The sequence below is a fragment of the Pocillopora damicornis genome, chromosome 3, assembly GCF_964200805.1.
Source record: "Pocillopora damicornis chromosome 3, jaPocDami1.2, whole genome shotgun sequence".
Taxonomy (NCBI): Eukaryota; Metazoa; Cnidaria; class Anthozoa; order Scleractinia; family Pocilloporidae; genus Pocillopora; species Pocillopora damicornis.
In genome coordinates this window covers 22,911,657-22,935,051 of record NC_142672.1, presented here as the reverse complement: position 1 = coordinate 22,935,051, position 23,395 = coordinate 22,911,657, and the positions used below count along the sequence as shown (strand labels likewise).

Genomic DNA, 23,395 nt, shown 5'->3' with positions numbered 1-23,395 from the left:
TATCTTTGTGCCATCCTTTGATATGCTAAGTCGTGAATAAGCTCCTTGTTTCTCTTAATTGAACCCTAAATAAACTCAATAAATTAAAAATAATAATAAATTTAAAATAAAAAAAGAAAACACCGGTTTAGTACCAGAAAGGCGTGAAAAGACCTAGACCAATATGAATTGAAACAAATATCACTGAGATAGACCGCGGATCCTCGTGGAGGCTCCTCCAAAAGCTTCCTCCTGGAGGCTTGTCCAAAATCACCGTACATTTATTGTTCTGATCCTTTGGTCCCTGATCCATAAGAGTCCTTCATCAGTAGTGTAACCGGATTTATTAAGTAAATTTTCGCGGTGAAACGAGAAAGGGTTTTCACCAGCGAGCACGACAATACAATGACAATCCCTAAATCACATGGAAAATCAATACCATGACACCTTGCTACAATGCTAAACTGTGTGGTAACGCTAGACGCGTGACACGCGTGACAGAACACTCCCCGTCTGGTATAAGAAAATACCACTACAATATCTAAACAAAACAGTAACGTCCTAGATTAAAATGTCCAGTGATGTCCTAATTTCCAGCACAAAGCTGTGAAAGTTCACTTTTCTCTCGTAAAACTTAGACCGTTCATCCAAGTGGGGTTTTCATCTTCTCGAAATCTTTCTCCCTCCTAAGTAGGATAACCTCAGTGACGGGCCTGGTGTAGCTCTTTCTGGAGCCGTCTTTCGCTGTCACCAGGTCAACCTTGCGTACTTTACTGTCTGCGGAAGCATAAGCCTTGGTTATCCGGGCAAGAGGCCAGTAGTTTCTAGGTGACTCTTTACAATGAAGGAGGACCAAATCTCCTTCTTCTAGGTTCCTAGTTTCGTTTTGCCACTTCCTTCTTGGCTGGAGTGTCGGCAGGTATTCTTTTCGCCAACGGGTCCAGAACATATTGGCCAAGTACTGGACCTGCCTCCACTGCTTGCTGTACAGGTCTGTGCTGCTGAAATTCCCAGGCATGGATTTCAAGGCTCTGGACTTCTGTGTTAGCAAAGTGGCTGGGGTGAGAATCTCTGGCATTTCTGGATCAGAGGGCACGGGGACCAGGGGTCTGGCGTTCACTATAGCGGTTACTTCTGCCATGAGTGTTGTGAGGACTTCATGAGTGAGACGTATGGGTCCAAGATCTGCAAGAATGGAGTCCAAGATCCTTCTGGTCACCCCTATCATTCGTTCCCAAACTCCACCAACGTGGGAGGCATGAGGAGCATTGAAGATCCAATTGCAGCCTTCAGTTGCTAGGTAGGACTGAATGGCTTTGTCGTCCATCTCGTTAAGGCAAGATTGGAGCTCGTTTCGTGCGCCCACAAAATTGGTACCACAGTCTGAGCGAAGCTGTACTGCTGGTCCTCGCAAGGCCAGGAATCTGCGCAAGGCATCGATGAAACAGGAGGTGTCCATAGACTCTATCACTTCGATATGGATAGCCCTTGTGGTTAGGCAGGTGAAAAGTACAGCCCAACGTTTGCTGTTGGCAATTCCTCCTCTTGTCTGGCGAGCACTGATTAGCCAGGGTCCAAAGACGTCAAGGCCAACGTAGCTGAATGGAGGTGCGGGAGTAAGTCGATCAATGGGAAGATCGGCCATCTTTTGTGTCTGCTGCCGACCCCTCAGCTTCTTGCACTTAATGCAGTTGTTAATGGCGCTGTTCACGGCTCGCTTGCTTCCAACAATCCAGAAGCCACTGCTTCGGATTAGGCCGAGTGTGAAATGTCGCCCCTGATGCTGTACTTTTTCGTGATAATGCTTTATTAGAAGACTTGTGACGTGATGTGAGCTCGGCAGTATCAAGGGGTGGCTCTCCTCATAGCTCAGACTTGCTCTCTCTAGTCGGCCACCAACTCTGACGAGTCCATCATTATCGACCATTGGGCTCAGCTTGAGAAGGGGGCTTGTCTTAGGTGACCCATCAGAGTTGTTGAGACTGCTGATTTCCTGTTCGTAAGCTTCATGCTGAACATTCTGTATGATTAACAACTTTGCTCTGTTTAGAAGACAAGCATGTGGTGTCAGCTTTATACTTTCTGTGGTACCAGACTTCTCAAGGGTCTTTTGACGATGCGACTGGATAAAGGAGAGAAGTCTGCCAATCGCCCTCACAAGAGTTGTCCACTGTGAAAACCTAGAGAAGCGGCTGGTCCCGAGAGGTTTGTGAGGCAGAATTTGAGTTACCAGGGCTTGTAACACTGGGCGGACTTCCGGGTCATCTTCTGCAGTTTCTGAGGCTTGGTTGGCAGTCGTGTTGACAGATGCTTCCTGGTGATGAAGGAAGATAGGTCCATGATGCCACATACTGCCACTCAGGTTCTGGGCATCTACTGAGCGCGTGGCTAGATCAGCCGGATTCCGGTGGGAGGGTACGTAATACCATTGTTCAGGAGATGAGGATTTTCTAATACGCTCTACTCGATTGCTGACATAAACATAAAAACGTCGCGTCTCGTTGGTAATGTAGCCAAGGACTACTCTGCTATCAGAGTTGTAGGAGACTGTATCAGGCTTTATGTCCAACTCTCGGTTGATGAGCTCCGTGATTTCGATGCCAAGTGCGGCCGCACACAGCTCGAGACGAGGGATGGTTGTGGCATGAGATGGGGCCAGCTTCGCCTTGCCAAAGACGAAAGACACTTGGATGCTTCCATCGTGTTGGACAGTTCTGAGGTGCGAGACTGCTCCAATGGCGTTATTGGACGCATCGCAGAAGGTATGCAGCTCCTGTTTTTTTACTCCTGTAGATGAAACTACTATGTAACAACGAGGGACCCTCAGAAGCGTTAGAGCTTGCAAAGCCTTGCACCATGCTTCCCAGGCCAGCCTTTGCTCTTCCGGCAACGGTTCGTCCCAGCTTTCTGGATGAAGGTTGCTGAGATTGGCCATCATGGATCGAAGGAGGAGCTTCCCTCTAACAGTAACTGGAGCTGCAAGTCCCAGTGGATCATACAGACTATTGAGGACGGAGAGCACACCTCGTCTTGTAAATGGCCTCTTCTCCAGAGAAACTTTGAAGGTGAATGCGTCTGCTGATATGTCCCATAGCACCCCTAATGCACGCTGAATTGGCACAGTATCCAGTGAGAAATCTAGGTCGCGGAGGTCAGAGGCTTGATCTTCTCTTGGAAAGGCATGAGTAACTTCTGGATGACTGGATGCTATCTTATGTAGACGGAGATTTGCTCTGGCTAACATGGCTCTTGTGCGAGTTAACAGGTCAATGGCCTCAGCGGGTTTGGCCACAGACTTCAGCCCGTCATCGACATAGAAATTGTTGTACACAAAGTCCTTTGCATCTGAACCAAATTCTTGCTCTCCAACTTCAGCTGTTTTTCTAAGGCAGAAGGTGGCTACTGCTGGTGAGGAGGTGTTTCCAATGAACCTTCATACGGTACTCAGTTAGCTCTTCGTTTGGATCGTTATTCTTGTACCAGAAAAATCGCAGCAGGTCCCTGTGTTGTTCTTGAACTAGGAAGGAGTGGAACATTTGTTCAATGTCCGCCACAAAGGCCACAGTGTCCTGACGGAAGCGTAACAGGATGCCTAGTAGGTTGTTTGTGAGGTCTGGTCCTGAGAGCAAGGCCTTGTTCAGGGATGTTCCTTTGGTTTCAGCTGCAGAATCAAAAACCACACGAATTTTATCTGGTTTTTGGGGGTGGTACACTCCAAAGTGAGGAAGATACCAGCGTGGGCTAGAAGGGCTTAATTCTGCTTTTGGTGCAGGTTCCGCGTGACCTTTTTCGAGCAATTTCTGCATGAAGTCGAAGTAGTGCTGTTTCATCAACGGTTTTTTGTCAAGTGTTCGTCTAGTTGACCTCAGGCGCTTGACTGCATCTTCTCGATTGTCGGGAAGCTTGTTAAATTTCTCACGGACAGGTAAGGGCGCCTCCCAGCTACCAGATTCGTTCCTGGCTAATGAACTGTTCATGATTTGAATGAACTTCCGATCCTCCACTGACATTCCTGGTCTGTTGTCATCATTAGTGCATGCAAAGACATTGTCTCCCAGTCCATCTTCAAAGCTCCCTTTGATGAAAGTTCCTTTCTTTTGACTAGTTTCCAAATAAGTTGTGAAGTCTGCATGTGAACCATGTTTAACGTAAAGCCGGTTGCTGCATGGTAGCAGAAAGGAGGGTCGACCATTATCGAGAACTTGTGTCCTGTAAGATGAGATCTCAGTGGGCTTATGAGCGCCATCCATACAGGCGTTTCCTAACACCACCCATCCCAGGTCGAGGCGTTGAGCCCATGGTGCATTCCTGGGTCCGTTTCGCGATTCATGAATTTTGTGAAGGGGCGGTGCGTCTCTTCCGACAAGCAGGAGAATTTCAGCTTCTGGGTCTAGCTCAGGGATATTCTCAGCGATAGCTTCCAGATGGGGGTGGGCTCTGGCCGCTGCGGGAGTTGGAATTTCTTCTCTATTGTCTGGAATAGCGTTGCATTCAGTGAGGATGGGCAGCGTGTGACTCTGCGTGCCATCAAAGGATTCGATAACAAGGTTGTGGGCGCGTCTTCCCATGGCCTGACTTGTCCCTGAGCACGTTTTTAGCGTGTAAGGTGTTGCCTTCCCACCCAGGTTCAGCAGATCAAACAGTTTTGGCTTGGCGAGCGAACAGTTGCTTTGATCATCGATGACCACATATGCCTTAATTTTGTTCTCAGGTTGACTGTTTGCGTAGATGCTCACAAGACATATCTTTGCACAAGACTTGCCTCCCATTGTGTTTCCACACACCTTTGTGCAGCTAGATGTCACTGCAGGCTCCCCGCCGTACTGGTGGGCATCTTTCAGCTCTACTTCTTCTGCTGCTGGTTTGCTGGGGGGTCCCGCGTGTAATGCTGTAACATGTTTATCACTGTGACACTCAGAGCATTTGACTTGGGTCGCACAATCCTTTGCTAGGTGATTAGTTGTGGCAAGGCAATGAAAGCAGATTCGGTGTTGGCTAAGCAAATTCTTCCTTTCAGTGAGGGGCATGGCCCTGAAGGCACGGCATTTGCTAAGCGGATGCGATAATTTGTGAATGACGCACCATCTTGCAGGGTCCCGGTTAGTTGAGCTCTTGAGTGCAGGGTCTGTGATGTCAGTCCTAAATGCTGTGAAGCCTTGTCCGAAAGGTGGGTCATCAGTAGGTTCGATTGGAGGTTTGACAAGAGGCTTGACAGGAAATTTCTCCAAGTGACTCTCCATGGATAAGAATGGATCATTCCGTTCTTGTGCAATCTCTTGAATGAAAGAGGCAAACTCCCTAAAAGGGGGGTAGTCAACACCATGCTGTGATTTGAAACGGTATGCGTGCCTTTGCCACCTTCCTTGGAGTTCTTCCGGTAGCTTCGCGAGCACTGGTTTCAGGAAGGCGGGTTCATCAAGGATTTTGAGGCCTGCAAGACCACCATCTTCTTTTGCACACCGCAACTCTAACAGTAAGTCCCCCAATTCTTGCAGACCTTTGTCGTCCTTGGATGCCAACACAGGGAACATTGTGAGTTTGTTCAGATGCACATTGGTAATAACTGCGGTCGAGCCAAAACGTTCGCCCAGCTTTTTCCACGATTCTCGTACCCCCGCAGTCGGATTCTCTACGTAAGCATTGCGTAGCCGTTGCACAAGTCTTTTGGACTCACCAGTGGTGTACTCCAACATTAGGGCTAGCTCCTCACTTGCAGTGATGTTTACATCATTTGTCATATTCTTGAAAGCTGCCTTCCAAGTATTGAAGTTTTCCGGACGATCGTCAAATTTTTCGATTTTGTTGGCAATCAGCTCCCTTCGAGCCATAAACTGAATAAAACATTCCATGCAGTCAGCTGGATTGGAGAATTTTACGGTTTGGCTAGGGGTTGAGGGCGATGCTCCTGGGTTCAGCTCCTCTAGAGGATCTTGCTTTTCCTTCTTGACAGACTTAGCCGTGAAACCAGGGGCGGTGAATCGTAGTGCGCTAGGTTTTTGACCACGAGGACTAGATTCCCCCAGTTGGCTGCTGATAAATTCTTCAACACGCTTACGGGGTTCTTCAACGGGTAGATCTGGTAGCTGATACTCATTACCGAACCCGAGCTCATCATCAATGGCCTTGGCTCGCGCCACCGCTGCAGCTGCCTCTTGTTCGACGCGTAAGGATTCCAGGCGCGCTTGCTCTTCCCGTTTTCTCCTTGCAAAGGCCAGTTCGTCTTCTCGTCTTTTCTTCTCTTCAAGTTCAAGAGCCATCGCAGATTTAGACTGAAGTTCATTTATTTTCCTTTGCATTTCGGCCTTTTTCAATGCTGCGGCCGCCTCGCCTCTCGCATGGGCTCGTAGCGCACTAGATGAAATTGACGTCTTAGAAGCACGCGACCCAGAACAAGCCGACCCTAATTCTTGTAGAAGGTCATTTTTGCGATCTATTCCTTCCTGTATTGCTGCTTGAACGATTTCTTTTCGAGTCCTCATGATTTCCTCCAACGTTTGTCGTTCCTGACGTTGTTCGGGCGAGCTGGTGTACGCCGTGAAGTCCATCAAAGAGACCCAAACGAGCTGATATTCGTTGAACGCCGAGCGTAAATCTCCTACTGCTTTACGAAGAGCTTCGACGGAGTCCGGAGTTCCCTGGAGCTGAGAAATCGTTCGGGCAGTTGCTTGCCATAACCTTTCGAGCTTCGACGTATCTGTCTGAAGTCTGTTGGCTATCAGTTTGACGCTGGGTTTCGAAACTCGTCTCGGCCGCGTGGAATCCTCCTTTTGCTCGACGCCATCTTGGTTCACATTGTTTGCGAATGGAAGCGTGTCGATTTCGGCTGGCCGAGTAGTTTTCCTCGAGGTTTCAAGGTCTGCTTCGTAAGTAGCGAATGAAATATTAAAGGCGCCTGCCAGAAGGTCAGCTGCACTGGGAATTTCGTCTTCTAATTGTGGCTCGAGTTCCATATCCATGAGGTTGACATTATCATGGTTATCGCCTTCGTCGGCTGGCGAAAGGTCTCTCGTTTCACTGTTCTGATCCTTTGGTCCCTGATCCATAAGAGTCCTTCATCAGTAGTGTAACCGGATTTATTAAGTAAATTTTCGCGGTGAAACGAGAAAGGGTTTTCACCAGCGAGCACGACAATACAATGACAATCCCTAAATCACATGGAAAATCAATACCATGACACCTTGCTACAATGCTAAACTGTGTGGTAACGCTAGACGCGTGACACGCGTGACAGAACATTTATCAAGGCAAGATGATATGCCCCCCTGTAATGAACTGCACAAAACTGATTGAACTTTTGAAATTCGCAAAATCCTCAGTTCAAGAGTGATGAACAACTACTTACGAGTCTGCTATAAGCTGGTGGCCGAACAGTTTTTCCAAAACCGTAAATAAATGATCTGCAAGACAGTAGCTAATCAGTATGTGGTCAGGAGACAGTCTTCATCTATCTTGGCAACAACAACATGTAGATGAGTATTGAACAAAGCAGCAAGAAGGGTGTGCCTACTTCTGTTGTATCCAATGAACAACAAAAAAAAAATCCTGACTTTGTCGTAAATTCTGGCATCAAGTGTTGATGGATTTGAACGGTGTGGCTCTTAAAAAAGAAATATGGTTAATCATAGGGTTTTTATTCAATAGTAACGGATACCTTAGCAGCTAATACATATTATCGTAAATAGATCATTCGCTATGAATTTAAGAAAATAAACGACACTTTTTTAAAAGCATGTTTCGGCAGTTCTTCTGTCATCTTCAGTTCTGATTTTACAAAGTACAAAGTTGAATGTAAACTGTATAAAAAAATGCTGATTGGACAAAACAAACAACAGTAACAGAAAAATGTATGCAATTACAAGGAAAGTTTTACATTAACATGATAGAGTTGATGATTAAGTGTAGGTTGCCCCCATTGCATGTGGATAGCTTCTTTGATTTTAAGTTGGAAAGTTGTGGAAGCGTAACCTAAGATGCTATTAAAACACTTATCAGAACATAGAGTGCGATATTATGTAAATATTTGAAAATGTGAGAGGTCCTATCACTGACCAAGTGCTCACGCACACGTGTGGATAAATGCCGGGAGGTTTCGCCGACATAGCAGGCATTACGACCCGCGCATAAAAACTTGTAAACCACAGACGTACGGAGCCCAGGAGGGATAGAGTCTTTTACACCAAACATATAACCTATTTTAAAAGATGAAAAACCAACTTAATGTCTATTTTGTTAAAATAACGCTTGGTGGCGAACCCTTTTTTGCGTGACATTAGAAAGAGGGCCAATGTAAGGTAATTTGAAATAAAAGGTGAGCGCAGTGTCCGAAACGGAGACCGGGAGATTGCACTCACTACAGGTCAGCGTGAGGTATCGATTGACAACCCCTTTCAAGTAGATGTGCTGGAAAAAGATTCTTTTTTAGGATTTCAGTGACTTTCTTGATATCCTCGTGGAATCCCAACCATGTGTTGTTGATCTTGTAAGCTCTACCAAGAAGAGTGCAAATGAGACCCAGTTTATAAGGATAAGGTATAAAGCTAAAATGATTGGTCAGAAAGCCCGTGAAGGTTACCTTACTGTAAACACTTGTGACAGGAAAATGGATGTCATTGTTGATTATAATATCTAGAAATCTGCCCAGCAAAACATGTCTAACTTAACAGAATGTTCCTTAAACTTCAAGTAATCTTTAACTTGTATTTTCAATGTGTCACTTTGTGCAGCCTATATGAGTACGAGAAAAATAAAATAGAGTTTAACAAAACAGCTTTAAAACATACTTAAGTTTTGGTGTGAACGGGATCTAAGACTACTGGACAAAGGTAGCTAACTATGAGTTTTTCAGTTCCGACTTGCTGATCCATGCACTATGCCGGACACTCATTGCTTGTGAACTCAATTTGTTGTCTGACTCCACAAGTATGACTCCCTATCGAGTTCTCAACGGCTCATTTCTCAGAATATCAGAAATCCAAACACACGCAATAAGGATGTTTACGAGGGAATTTTGTTTTTCTATGCTTCTAGTTCGAGCAATTATTCTAAACGTAGCTTACGATCATTTCTATTCGGCGAAAATCTTTTTCAATGGTCATCTGGACTTGATAGAATATCCAATGCCCCCCCTCCCCCTTCTCCACCCCATTCGCATTTGCTAATACGCCTATTGTAACTAATTCCATTCTATACCTTTACTCTTTCTTTATACGTTCCCTACCACTGTCCAGGTACAGAGTAACTATACCCACCACCGGCATGGGGTGATGCTGCAAAGTTTCCAAACAGCGCCTGAAATCGTGACAAGGCATGTAGGGCAAAAAGGGCACAGGTCTTTTCTTAGGATTTTATTTTCTTGTCAAGGTAGCAAATGATCTGGACAGCAGCAGATATGTTACGGAGTTAAGAAATTAAACGACACTTTAAAACCATGTTTTGGCAGTTCTTCTGTCACCTTCAGTTCTGATTTTACAAAGTACAAAGTTGAATTTAAACTGTAGAACAAAACGCTGATTGGACAAAACAAACAACAGTAACAGAAACATGTATGCAATTACAAGGAAAGTTTTAAATTAACATGATAAAGTTGATGAATAAGCGTCAAAGTCTAATGGTGACACTAATCACTGTCAAACGAAAATAAAGATTTCAAAAAGCTATATTTCTGGATTTCTTTCATGACTTTCTCTTTCTGTTCGTTACTCCATTCTATCAAATACCTAGACCGAGATGATTTGGAATAGAGATCTCTTGTTGCTAATTCGACAAATTCACTGTAACAAGAAACACCAACAAAGTCACATAACATTTTGTAAAGTGCGTCGTGGATTTGTCAGCAAATCTCGGCTGCATACATTCAGGATCTGGTAGTGCCTCAAATCACGTAGATATTGAACTGTCCGCACTTTAGTGAAGTAAAAATCAATGCAAAAGTCCAACGCTGTTGTGCTGTTGTCAAGAAAAAAAAAATATAAGGCTTTGCATGACACAAGCGAAATATTCAGATCTCGGCTGTATACATTGAGAACCCGATAGTGCCTCAGGTCATGACGATATTGAATTGTCTGCTCTTTGATAAAATAATTTTCGATCCAGGAGTCGAGGTTAGGTGCATTCTGTACCGCGCGATTAAGATACGCGGCTCTGATCCCGGATATGTAGCGATCGTATTGAATCTGCCAGTGTTTTAGGTCGTGATAAAACTCTCCAGTCCATTAAAAAAAAATCAGGTATTTTTATGAAAAATAAAATATTTTCTTTGATAAGAACCAATGTGAAACGATAGATGATATACCCCTATATTTACTTACCATTTGATGACTTCTAGGATTCACACCTAGTCTCCTTCTACATATAGTAGCAATGTTATCAAATGGATTTCTGATGACGTTAATCAGTTTGATTGGAATTCCCCAGCGCTTCCTCCAGTTTTCGCAAATCGTGAAGCCCTTTTTCGTGATGCAAACGTGCAGTAGTTACAGATGCTTTTTTGTCTCCAATTACCTGAGGAAGAAATATGTGGAATCTTATATTATGGTCAGTTTTACTCACGCGATTGTGAATAAGCAACCATTGCTCGGGGCAATAATTTACTCGGGCTCCATAAAATAGGGAAATAAGTCCTGTAAGATTTAGCAGTATGCAATGTATCCCTTTAATTAGAGCCCAGAGGAAAGTTCTAATTTCTTAGCATTAATCAATATTTGTAAATAATGAATTTTGTCACATTAAATCCATTAAACTTGTGGTTCCAGCCATCATATACCTATGCACATTTACAAAATTTAGAAAGCGCCCCCTGGAAACGACAATAAAAGTAATGCTAATTACAATACGTATATCACGCGAGGCTGATTTATCGTTCACTTCCAAGGAAAAATGAATCGAATGGAAGTAAAGGAACACTACAAGACCCTAATAAAGGAGGTATATAAGTATAAATAAAATTGCGACAAAATTTTCGAAAGTGATTGGTCATCACCAGCCCAATTTGAGCACTAATAGAACAGTGTACACGAAGTGCTCGTAATTGGACAAGGTAAAAAGAGAGTGGAAACGTCATGCCTGTGTAATTGGACAGTGCACATCGTGCGCTTGCACCGTTGCTACTTATTCGCCGGGTAAACTAGTTTTTATTTTTTATCGATGAAAACGTATAGCAGATGTTTAGTTTAGTTCTCAAATTTTGTCATAGTTTATGGTAATTGTTAGCCGGACTGCGTGCCATCCAATTCTGTCTGTAATCATATTAGTAATTAATAAATCCCACTGCGCGGTTGTCCGATTTTTTTTCATCACTCGTATTACATGGATTTCTGGGGGAATGGATGGGGATCTGTTGTCGTCAACAAAGCTTAAACAGGTACCGTAGGAAATTGACTGCCAATTAGAAAATTAGTTGGACTCCTTTTGAAAGCATTGCTAACTTTTCTGTTATGAGTATGCAAGCATCGATTCCTATTTCGATTTTTCTAAATAGCCGCTTGTTGGAGATTTGTAAGACTTAATTTGCTTGTTCATAAACACCAGCATAAAGAATACCCCGAGAGACTGAAATTTGGACTTCCTAATCCGGTTCTTTTCAGTACATGGGCCCTTTCAAATATCTCGTACCTTAAGTTTACTTTTGCAATCACCTTGTCAGCCCCCTTTGATGTTGTAGCAGTAGGATACGGAGCTGTTGCAAATTGACGAACGACTACCAAACATGGCCTGTCCGCGCGAACGAGTATGTATGTCATAGAATATCCTCAGCTTGCGCTCATCGTTTGTTTGGCTAGGATCCATAAAGAAACTGTCAAACTTATAAAGCAGATTAAACTCATCCGAAATAATTATTTCTGGATGGGAATCTAAAATGGCAGCAACCAAACTGTGACCGCTTCTTAGATGTCCAACGAAAAGCATAAAAGTTTCAACATTGCGATATAAAAATGTCAGCTCACGCTCCAGTTCTCCATGAAAGAAGAAAAAGTAAAAAAGGCGATTCAATTACTTAATGAAGACAAAGAGAGTGTCCTGAAAAAAAAAATATTAATTTACGGAAGAACCTAAGATTAAGGGAAGGGACTACCAAAATGGTTTTTCACTTAACTAAAAAAATTCACGGTTTTGGCATATTTGTCGATACTCTATTTTTTTTTCCCTGGTTTTTTCCACCGTTCTTCTTCTTCATCCGTCATTAACTGTGCTCTGGTGAATGCTTTTCTACTCAGGATTTAACTTCCCGTGTAGGCCTTTTTTTTAGCTCGCACCTAGATTGTAATTACGGGTCTTTAGCTCAAACTTGGGTGAAACACGAGACCAAGTGCCGCACAAAAGAACTACCGTCCCCAAGCCAATACAAACGGGACCAAATTTGAGCCTTTTCCACCCATAGAGGCCGTTGAAATTCGTTCGATTTGACATCAGGGATAATAATTGTGTAGACAGGTACAGATCATTCATTTATAGCCGGTCGTGTACGTAATCTACACGCGTTAAATGCTTCTTCGGTGAAATGCTTGCTTACGTTAAGAGGTTGCTAAGCAATCGATGACCGGCTCACACAGGGAAATATCCAATCACTGACTGTGCCTTTGTATTTTGAAATTAGTGATTATGATTATTCAGTTTGAGTTGAAATCTCTAAGAACTTACGAGTTTATGCAGACAGCTTGATATAAACAATAACGACGAAAAGTTATCTATTTTTCATGGGAATACTTAACTTTCGAATCAACAATTTTGTAGAAACAGATTCTACGAATACATAGAAATAATACGAGAATATTGCGGCAAGAATGATAAAAACGTTAAGGCGAAAGAAACAATATATAAAGTGAATCTATTGGGTAAATACTTTTGCACGGATCGAATCACAGACTCTGTTTGTTCAGTTTTAGTCTGAGTACGCGCATAAAAAACAATCTAGTTTACTCTGACATTTCTTCAAAATCTTGAAATTTCTCTGGATGGTCTAAGAACCCTTTCCATGTTCGTCCTTTTGGTGATTGCCGATTGTTGATCTAAAGTCCGTTTCTAAAAATTTGTCGATTCGAAAGTTGAGTATCCCTATGGAAAAAAACTTTCCGTTGTTATTGTCATTGTCAAGCTGTCTGCATATACTCGTAAGTTCTTAGAGATTACAACTCAAACTGAATAATCATAATTAGTTGTTTCAAAATACAAAGGCACAGTCAGTGTTGGTCATTTCCCGGCTGTGTGCGCCGATCATAGATTGCTTAGCAGCTTCTTAACTTAAGCAACCATGTCACCGAAGAAGCATTGATTTGTGCCTGTCTACACAATTATCTCTGATGTCAAATCGAACGAATTTCAGCGGCCTCTTTGGGTGAAAAAGGCTCAAATTTGGCCCCGTTTGTATTGGCTTGGGGATGGCAATTCTTTTGTGTGGCTCTTAGTCTTGTATTTTACCCAAGTTTGAGCTAAAGACCCGTAATCACAATCAAGGTGCGAATTTCAAAAAAAGCGTACATGGGAAAAATTAATGTCTTAGTTCATACAGTAGGACAAACCATTTTGATAGTACACACCCTTAATCTTAGGTACTTCCGTGAATTAATCGGTTTTTTTTTTTTATTTATTTTTTTTCAGGACACTCTCTTTGTCTTAATTAAGTAACTGAATCGCATTTTCTTCTTCTTCTTCTTTCAAGGAGAACTGGACCGTGAACTGACATTTTTTTATCGCAATGTTGAAACTTTTGTGCTCTTCGTTGGACATTCAAGAAGCGGTCATAGTTTGGTGGCTGCCATTTTAGATTCCCATCCAGAAATAATTATTTTGGATGAGTTTAATCTGCTTTATAAGTTTGACAGTTTCTTTATGGATCCTAGCCAAACAAACGATGAGCGTAAGCTGAGGATATTCTATGACATACATGCTCGCTCGCGTCCACAGGCCATGTTTGGAAGTCGTTCGTCAATTTGCAACAGCCGCCCTCCTTATCCTACCGCTACAACATCAAAGTAGGCTGGCAAGGCGATTGCAAAAGTAAACTTAAGGTACGAGATATTTGAAAGGGCCCATGTTCTGAAAAGAACCGGATTAGGAAGTCCAGACTTCAATTTCTCAGGGGTTTTCTTTATTCTGGTCTTTATTAGCAAGTAAGTTAAGTCTTATAAATCTCCAACAAGGATGAAACAGTCTGCTTACTGACCGGCGGCTATTCAGAAAAATCAAAATAGAAATCGATACTCGCATACTCATAACAGAAAGGTTATCAATGCATCCAAAGGAATCCAACTAATTTTCTAATTGGCAGTCAATTTCCTTCAGTACCCCTTTAAGCTATCCTGGCGACAACAGATCCCCCTCCATTCCCCCAGAAAACCATGTAACACGAGTAACGAAAAAAATCGAACAACCGTGCCGTCGGATTTTTTTAATTACGAATATGAATGCAACCAACCTCGACTTCTGCATCGAAAAATATTTCATCAAAGTACAGGCAGTTCCATATCTTCGTAAAATTAGGCACTATCAGATTCTCAATGTAAACAGCTGGTATGTGACTTTGTTGGTGTTTCTTGTTACAGTGATTTTGTCAAATTAGCAACAAGAGATCTCTATTCCAAATCATCTCGGACTACGCATTTGATAGAATGGAATAACGAACACAAAGAGAAAGTCATGAAGGAAATCCAGAAATAAAGCTTTTTAATTAGTGTCACCAGAAGACTTTGATGCTTATCTCAAACACGGTCTGATGTTGCTCGTTTGAGTCCAAGATGAAATTTTTTGCAAAGAGTACTGTTCTCTTCTATACAGAGTATGAACGCTTTAAGCTTCATCAACACTAATCCATTAAAAGAAAATTTATAATTATTTATAATCACTATCAAAAGAAAAACGCTCCAGAAAAGAGTACTTGTTCATCTCGTTCATAATTCTTGCCTTCTGTTTTGAAGTCCACGCGACCGCATGTCTCGTCAACGACGGCTTAGCGTACAGTAGTTCTGAGGCAGATTCGACAAAGTCTGGATAACAGGCTACTTTTAGAAAGTTGCATAGGTTTTGCAGACTTTCACGGGGTTTGGAAATAACTTCATGACCGTAGACATCTAGTACTTCGAACTTCCCATATCGTTTCAGTCTCTCAGCGGACTTTACTTTGGCGAAAAAGTCGTCGATAATTTTATCCAACAAGGTTACATTGCTTGCCTGCGAAACAAAACAAGCAAGACATTTTTTCAAAACAAATTTTAATACTACTTAATTACAGTTGCACTGACAAAATTGCCATATTTCCCGTAATTTTCAAAAGAGGAAAGGTTAAAGGTCTTGAAATACATGTAAACTGTATATGACAGATAGTCTCACCCCTTCGAAGGTGCAATAATTTTTAGAAAGAAGACACAAGAAGTCTAAATCACATTCACCCCAGCAAAAAAAGTTTAGTTTCACAGAATGTTCCATAAAATTCAAATAATCGTTTACTTGTATTTTCAATGTGTCACTTTGAAGTCAACAAACGTCGCTTTATGCAGCCTATACGAATAAGAAAAAAATATAACAGACTTCAACTAAAAAGCTTTAATACATTGTTTAAGTTTTGGTGTGAATGGGATCTAAGACTACCGGACAAAACTAGCTAACTATGAGTTTTTCGAAAGTTACAAGAAACTTACTTTAAATGTGCTGCTTTTAGCCATGGCCCTGACCTCGAGATTTCTCAGCAATTTAGTGGCAATATTGTCAAACGGGTTTCTGATAACGTGAATGAATTTAAGTTTTAGGGTAAGAGTTCTGCTTATATCCTCCAAAATATCAAAATTTTTTGGATTTTCTAACAAATGGCTTGTTGCTGTTCCCTTTTTGTCTCCAATGACCTTGCAATAAAAAAAGGTTGAAAAGTCACGCATAAATGGGTGTATTTTCCTGAATATGATCTTTTTAGCTGAAAAATGAATAGTTGCTGCAGTTAACAACGTTACAAATTTGGAACAGTGAAGTGGTGCAAGTCGAAATATTTAAGTATTGCATGCATTCTACGTTGACAAACGTAAAGTTAGGTGCTGAAAAAGTAAAACATAATCATGATACACGTTTGGATGAGTAGTATCCGCTTAGAATTCATTCCTTAAATCCAGTTTACTGATGGTATTTCAGTTCTTCAATCACCTGAAATAAGGATGTTTACGAGGGAACTTTGTTTTTCTATGCTTTAAGTTCGAACAATTATTCTAAACGTAGCTTTAAATCAATTCTATTCAGTGAAATTCTTCTTCTATGATCATCTGGACTCGATGGAATACCCAATGCCCCCCTCCCCCTTCTCCACCCCTCTCGCATTTACTAATACACCTATTATAACTAACCCCAATCTATACCTTTACTCTTTCTTTATACGTTCCCTGCCACTGTCCAGGTACAGAGTAACTATACCCACCACCGCTACGGCGTGATGCTGCACGGTTTCCAAACATTGCTTGAAATCGTGACAAGGCGTGCAGGGCAAAAAGGACACGGGTCTTTAGCCCACTGCCGCTTTTCAGTTTGAATTCACTCCACTTTACTATCAAATTATATTCGTGAGGAATGATAATCTCTGGGTGAGCATCCAAAATGGCTCCGATGAGACTATGACCACTACGAGCGTGGCCAATGAATAAAACAAGAGTTTCGACACCATCGTATAACGTGTTGAGCCGCAGCTCTAGATGTCCACCAGAGAATTGTCCTAGTGAAATTTTAAATGGATTTAAGGAGTTAATTCAATCAAATAGAAGCATATAAATTGAGTAGAAGTACTCTTATGGCAAAGGTTAGTAGTTTTCAAAGAGGTAGATAGATAATTAAAAATTCGAAGAGCTGAGTTTTCAAATAACTTCGCACAAAATACAAGATAAAATTGTATTCATAGACAAAATACCGTGAAAATCAATAACAGAAGATATTCTTCATTTGGAGGTTGGGAATCTGTTATAAAAACGCGAACAACATGACAAAGCACATTCAACGTAAATGAATTTCATTTAAGTACAATCAAATCAAGGTCTTTTCACATTTATATAACTTTTCGAGCCTGTGCAGTTGTTCTTCGTGTAAAAACCCGAGACGTGTGTCAATCTCGCTCTCACGTGAAGCTTAAAACAAGGCCATGTCATGGAGTGTTTTCGGAATAGTTATAATGTTTGCTTTAAATGAAAGTGTTTCTTGCAGGCTTTGCTTTGGAGTTGAGCTTTATCTTTAGATTCTCTGAAATCATTGGATACCAATAGTTAAATAGATTTTGATTTTACAAATATATTAAAAAAAAAAAGAAAGCTAAGGATGAACAGCAATGCTGCAGAATCTAGTCAAGAAACCTCCCTACAACTTGTAATAGTTAACAAAGATTCACCATAGGAGTTTACTTACCATTAGGCTGAGGAATGACGTTAGAAAGAACATCGATGGATGGACGAGAATGCAGATTGGTGCAGAATAACAAAGCTGTTACGAGGAGAAGCAGCGAGGCAATTACAACATAAACACGAAAAGATTTCATTCTTGTAGAAATCCGTTAGATTCCTCACCTACCTACAAAAGCAAAGAAAAGTAGATACAAAATTAACACTGGCTTCAATGCAATAGAAACTTTTTTGAAAGAGAAGGGTGCTGTAATGTTAAGATAAAGTTTGTTGACATATATCTTTATACACAATATTAATCATTTCAATAGGTTTTCATTCACTTACTAGCAGCCATCAGTCGATCGAAAATATAATATCTAGAATTTTACTTTCATGTCAAGGTAGTAAATGATCTATATATGGTAATATATACTGGCTGCTAGGGTATTCGTCGCTATTGAAAAAAAATGCGTAGCGTAGTTTTTCTTTAAACTTGACAAATATTCCTTTATCCATCGCACCTCCCGTAGGGCTACCATTTAATCTTAAAGTTGTCAAATGTTTAAGAGATGGTATTAACATATTAAAAGAAAAAAATTTTAAATTAAGTACACGTAGCATTTTCATTGTTTTGACGGCATGGCCAATAGGATGAAGGACTCTGTAGAGGTAACGAAAATGAAACATACGTATAAGTAGGTCGTGATTAAATAGCATTGCCTAACAAAGTTCCGTTGTGAGCTGCCGTTTTTTTGTTTTTTTGTTTTTAAAACGGCACGTTCATGTGACAACCGGTTTCAAGGTATGTAATTTTTTTCCTCTATTTCTTAAATTTAAGATCATTGTCCTTTAAACTCCGCTATAGCACAATATTATTAATTGTTAAGCAAAGACAAAGCTATTTTTTATTTAAATTACAAGTCAATCAAATAGATTTGAACGCGGTAGGCATGAGTTTCCTTTTTCTCTTTGAATAACAAAGAGGAACTTTTCAAATCATCTTGAGAGTTGCTTATGGTGTGTGCACGTCTTACCTTTTCACTTTAGGATACAAAATCCGGAATGGCTCACCAATTTTTAAAAGTCGCAATTTTAATCATTGGTATTGCCATCTATGCACTTCTTTGGAACACGATGACCCGTTTTGATGGATACGACGGTAATTGAATCGATGAACTTCTCCTTATTTGACTTTCATTTCCTCGAAGTTCTCATATCAAATTATGTTAAAAACATTTCTTCCTCTCTTGCCTTTCGTTTCTTCACAACAAGTGACATATTTCATGTTAATAGCTATATTTTATCGAGAAGGCAACTAAATTATAATAAGCATATTAACGAAACTAAAATAGCACTAAAGCAGCCTTCCTTTTGGAAAGTAAGACCTGTGACCAGCTGATAAAAACACATCTGAGACTTTCAGTCAGAGCTACATTTACCCTTGATTTCTCTAGATATAAATTTTGACAAAGCCTGGTAACGCTTCAGAGAACTCCTTCATTAATTCACCATTACTATCATTATCATGATTAACCCTTTTTTTTTAAAGAGCTACACCGCTCAAATCCATCAACACTTGATGCCAAAATTTACGACAAAGTCAGGATTTTTTTATTGTTCATTGGATACAACAGAAGCAGGCACACCCTACTTGCTGCTTTGCTAGATGCTCATCCACATGTCGTTGTTGCCAATGACTTTAACATCTTAAAGCAGTGGATTACCATGCCTGAAATATTTGACAGGAAAAAGTATTTTATCTATGAGCTGATTTACGCCAAATCACGCTATGATGTGATGTATGGTGTTCGCTCTCGGTTGGTAAACGGGGTCCCAGTACAGTATCATTACAACGTGGAGGGTCAGTGGCAAGGACAGATCAAAGAGAGTGTACAGGTACAGTTTTTATTTACATTTAAGACAACTTGGACGCAACTTGCGCTCTAATTGGTCAAAAATCGCTGGATATTTACCTGTATATCCATAGAAAACTGTAACATCTTCCCGTCTGGTAAAACAAGGGGAAAATTTCCAGATTTTAATTTGGTGAAGGCCTTTCATTTGGAGGAAACGAGGAGGACGCTTTGAACGCCAACTAAAACTATATATATTTTTTATCATTATCAAATCTCTTATTCAATATTCGGTTCCACTAACTGATTGTTCTCCTGCGTAAAAAAGGAGACAGATTGTCAGAAATTCTCGATTAGAATTATCCAAACTACTAAATGTAGGCATTTTTTTGCTTCCAGAAAATTTTCATTGGTCTACAGCTCCTGGGTGACCTGAAAATTGCTGTTTGTATGTAATGACCTGTTCATGCGCGATCCGGTTTACCCGAGTTTGGCTCCCAACGATGTTCTGCATATGTAAATTGTGACAACTTCGATTATAAATATAACGCCATTACCAGAATTCCCATCAATGAAAGACAAGATAGATGAAGAGTGTCTCTTCTGACGACATCCGAATTGTAGTCACTGTCTTGCAAATCATTTATTTGCGGTTTTGGAAAAATTGTTCGGTCACTAACTCGTAACAAACTTTTGCTTTAACTCGTATATAATTGTTCATCTCTCTTGAACTGGAGATTTTGAAGTTCAATCAGTTTTTTTGCAGTTCATTACAGGGGCTAATCATCTTGCCTTGATAAATGTATGTTATTTTCGGACAAGACTGTAGGATCCCTGGTCTACTCCAATGATATTTGTTTCAATTTACATTGGTTAGGTCTTTTCACGCCTTTCTGGTACTAGGCCGGTGTTTTTTTTTCATTTTTATTTAGTTTATTTAGATTTTAAGAGCAACAAGCAGCTTATTCACGACCTAACATATCTATAAACTAAATCCCCATGGTACTATCCATCCTCTTTTCTGCATTTACGCATCTTTACGGAACGTGGAACTTGTCCGTAAAGAAGAGGCTTTAAGTTAACTTCTTTTTACGCAAGAGTTAAAGATGCATTGAGTGCTTTGTTGTTAGACCTATCCTTTAACAGACACAGGGCCGTAGCCAAACTTAAGAACAAGACGAGGCAAGTTTCAAGCGCAGATAGGAGGGTATGAGGGCATGCCCCCCCAGAATATTTTGAAATCTAGAGGCTCTGAAATGCTCTTTTAAGCACTTTCCGTGGCATTTTTCTTCAGGAAGTCAATCTTGGGCCAAAATGGTCTTGCCTCATGCTAGCTACGGCCCTGAGTCATATGGCAAAAACATGCTGTTGCCTTCGGCGCGCGGGCAACAACTGCGCACTTGTATTCGGTCGGGATACACTTGAATTTCATCAGAGGCACGTGACCAAAAATCAATAAATTACAGTGCTCGTTTTCTTGAGTGATAGTCCAGGTATATAACAAAATATTTTGTATCAAGCTGTATACACATACTCGTAAGTTCTTAGAGATTGGTACTCAAATCGGGAAAAATCGTTTAAAATATAAAGGCCCAGTCAGTCTGTGATTCAGTCTGTTGTGTTCCGATCATCCATTGCTTAGCAGTTTCTCCTCATAAAAAAACTTTTTACTGGACAAACATTCAATGTGTATAATCTAATACTTGATAAATGAAGTGTAATAACTCGGTTGAAACTTAAGTTAACAAAAATTTGCTTCTAAACTGACAAAGGTTTAATTCTTTTAAACTGAATCATCAAAGTGTTCTCCAGCCTGGAAAAAAATGACAGTGAAGGTTAAGTATTTGCATCTAAACTGACGAAGATCTGTTTTTCTTTTAAACTGAGCCATCAAAGTATTCTCTATTTCTATGAAAATAACTTTTGGTCGTTACAGTCGGAAAAAGGTGTCTATATCAAGCTGTCTGAGTGTACTCGTAAGTTGTTTGTTCTTACTATGGGCGCCGATCATTGATTGCTTAACAGCTTCTCCACTTAAGCAAACATTTCACATTTCAAACGTTTCAAATCTCTTTTTAAAATATTGTCCAACTAACTGATTGCTTCCTTTTAAGCCTTAATTTTTCGCTGCGCGAAAAAAGAGACACCTTCAGAAATTACCAAACTACTCGTCGAGAAGGAAAAGTTAGCATTTTTTTCTGCTTCAAGAAAATTGCAGCGACAAACCAAATGGTGGTTTATTACTCAACTGATCACCATAATACGACGTTATTATTCAAGTTGCAAGCACTCCATCTCTCGGAACTATTTAACAAGAGGCAAAGATCACTGAACTTACGCTTCTTACTGAGCCGGTAAAACTCGTCATGTGATCAATAGTTAATATAAACTAACTCAAGGCATGACAGCATGATGGTCAAGTCATGTTAAGTCATAGAAAGCAGTTATAGTTTGTGTTTTGCGCACAGAGACAGATAGATTTGATAAGCAAGAGGTTAAATTTGTCCTTTCAAACTGCAGGAAAGCGTAGAACCCTTTTTTTTTTACCGAAGACATGACGTTGGTCTATTAGCCAAACGAAACACGAAAAATTATGACCAGCTGGTTATAATAACGGCGTCAATTTGTATTAATACAAATTAGACTAATTAGGAAAAATCTGAATGGTTTTCAATCAATGTACGTGTAAAGTTGACATGATGACCCAATACCTGCAGCAGATATTGCATGTATCATTTCTAAGTCTGCTTGGTTTACGAGCCGCTCGTAGAGAAATGGCTCCCTATTAAAAAAATTTATGAATGATAAAACAATTCTCTAATTCGGATTTTGCATGGTATCATGAATTATCATACCTCGTGCCTGTTTTATCTCAGACTTTGGTTTGATAACTCAACCTTACCTGATAATTGTTTAATATCTAGTTCTTTTCTTGCAGGTGATAGGAGATAAGAAAGCAGCTCAGGCTTCAAAAATTTTGCTCCAAAGTGAAGGAAGAGAGCATCTTCGAGATTTAGAGCGCAAACTTGGCACAAAGCTTAAATTCATTCACGTTGTGCGTAATCCTTTCGATAACATTGCAACTTTAGCGCTTCGCAAGGCGAAACTCAAGAAAAACGAAGTCCAAGACAACCTTGAGGTTGGTGGGTGGTTGGATACATATATATCTACCTCACAATATGCCGTGGTGTTACAGTCACTTTGAGAGAGGGGGGGATGAGAGAGGGGGGAGGGGTGAGAGAGGGGGGGAGACTAAAACTTGATGGATGGGGCGGTGACGTCGACCTGATGAGGGCGAAAAGTCCTACCCTAGGTTTTGAGCGTCTTTATTTGCCATCGAGGTTAAGAAATGCCTTGACTAACTTGTCGTTTACCAAGGAGATAGAGATTCACACACATAAAAGAGTAATAATGATGCTTTTTGTTTGTTATTTTTATTTAGCTTTTTTTCTTTTTTTTTTTTTTTTTGATGGGTTCTTCCTTTGTTTGTTAGTTTGTATATGCTAATACATTTTTTTTTTGTCATGGTTTTCTTGATAACGTGCTCCCATGTCTATGTTTATTGTCTAATTGCAGTGTGATTGTCACGAGGAGCTTGATGATGCCATAGCGGAATACAGTACCCAAGTGAAGGGAAGTTCGCAAGTCAAGAAGAACTTTCCAGGTCGTGTACTCGACGTGCACGGTATGGATTTGATGGAAAACCCGCGTGAAACCCTCATGAAAATTTGTGACTTCTTGGAAATCACGTGCACCGAGAAATACTTAGAGGACTGTGTTTCAATTGTGAACCCCGTCCCCTCTCAAACTCGCCAGTTCGTTAAGTGGACTGAAAAACAACTAAAAAGAGTTCAGATGTTGATTAAAAATCATTCATTTCTTCAATCATATTCATTTGAAAATTAAAAGATCTTCAAAATGTTCTTTTTTTTATTTTTTATTTTTTGGTTTTGAGATAAAGAAAAGGAAGCGAAGGAAGGAGCGAGTTCCGCTCATTGGGAACTTGTTGATAAGCTACGTGAACGTTAGGGCTATTGGAAAAGACTGCACCTTAACCGGAAAGGAATTACTTCCGAGAATTTTTGTTGCGTTTGTTTCTCCAAAATTAAAATACCCTATATCTTAACCAAACCATGTAATTTTCCATGCCCGTTTTCAAACTTGAAATTCAGCTTTCTGCGCCCGTGTAACTTTCTCGAGACCTATAGGGGAAATCGATGGGCTCAA

The 23,395-nt window shown here is 40.6% G+C and overlaps 3 protein-coding genes and 1 pseudogene across 4 annotated transcripts; 1 reads left to right on the top strand and 3 right to left on the bottom strand.

Annotated features, from left to right (window-relative positions):
* Positions 1-622: 622 nt before the first annotated feature.
* LOC149048868 (uncharacterized) lies at positions 623-3,223 on the bottom strand. The gene has a single exon (XM_089199567.1). The coding sequence runs from the start codon at positions 3,221-3,223 to the stop codon at positions 623-625; it is 2,601 nt and encodes an 866-aa protein (XP_089055693.1).
* Positions 3,224-8,604: 5,381 nt separating this feature from the next.
* On the bottom strand, positions 8,605-11,952 carry LOC113675133 (uncharacterized; annotated as a pseudogene). Its single transcript, XR_016184745.1, has 3 exons — positions 11,590-11,952; positions 10,287-10,479; positions 8,605-8,703 (listed from the first exon to the last, which is right to left on the bottom strand). The product of XR_016184745.1 is annotated as an uncharacterized LOC113675133 (transcript).
* A 2,668-nt stretch (positions 11,953-14,620) lies between these two features.
* On the bottom strand, positions 14,621-17,746 carry LOC113675489 (uncharacterized). Its single transcript, XM_089201027.1, has 5 exons — positions 17,661-17,746; positions 17,341-17,502; positions 16,311-16,660; positions 15,609-15,809; positions 14,621-15,141 (listed from the first exon to the last, which is right to left on the bottom strand). Exons 2-5 carry the CDS (start codon positions 17,468-17,470, stop codon positions 14,803-14,805), a joined length of 1,020 nt encoding a protein of 339 aa, XP_089057153.1. The 5' UTR covers positions 17,471-17,502; positions 17,661-17,746; the 3' UTR covers positions 14,621-14,802.
* Positions 17,747-18,287: 541 nt separating this feature from the next.
* Positions 18,288-23,087, top strand: LOC113675524 (uncharacterized). Its single transcript, XM_027192121.2, has 4 exons — positions 18,288-18,474; positions 18,865-19,211; positions 22,107-22,307; positions 22,745-23,087. Exons 1-4 carry the CDS (start codon positions 18,378-18,380, stop codon positions 23,072-23,074), a joined length of 975 nt encoding a protein of 324 aa, XP_027047922.2. The 5' UTR covers positions 18,288-18,377; the 3' UTR covers positions 23,075-23,087.
* The last annotated feature ends 308 nt before the right edge of the window (positions 23,088-23,395 follow it).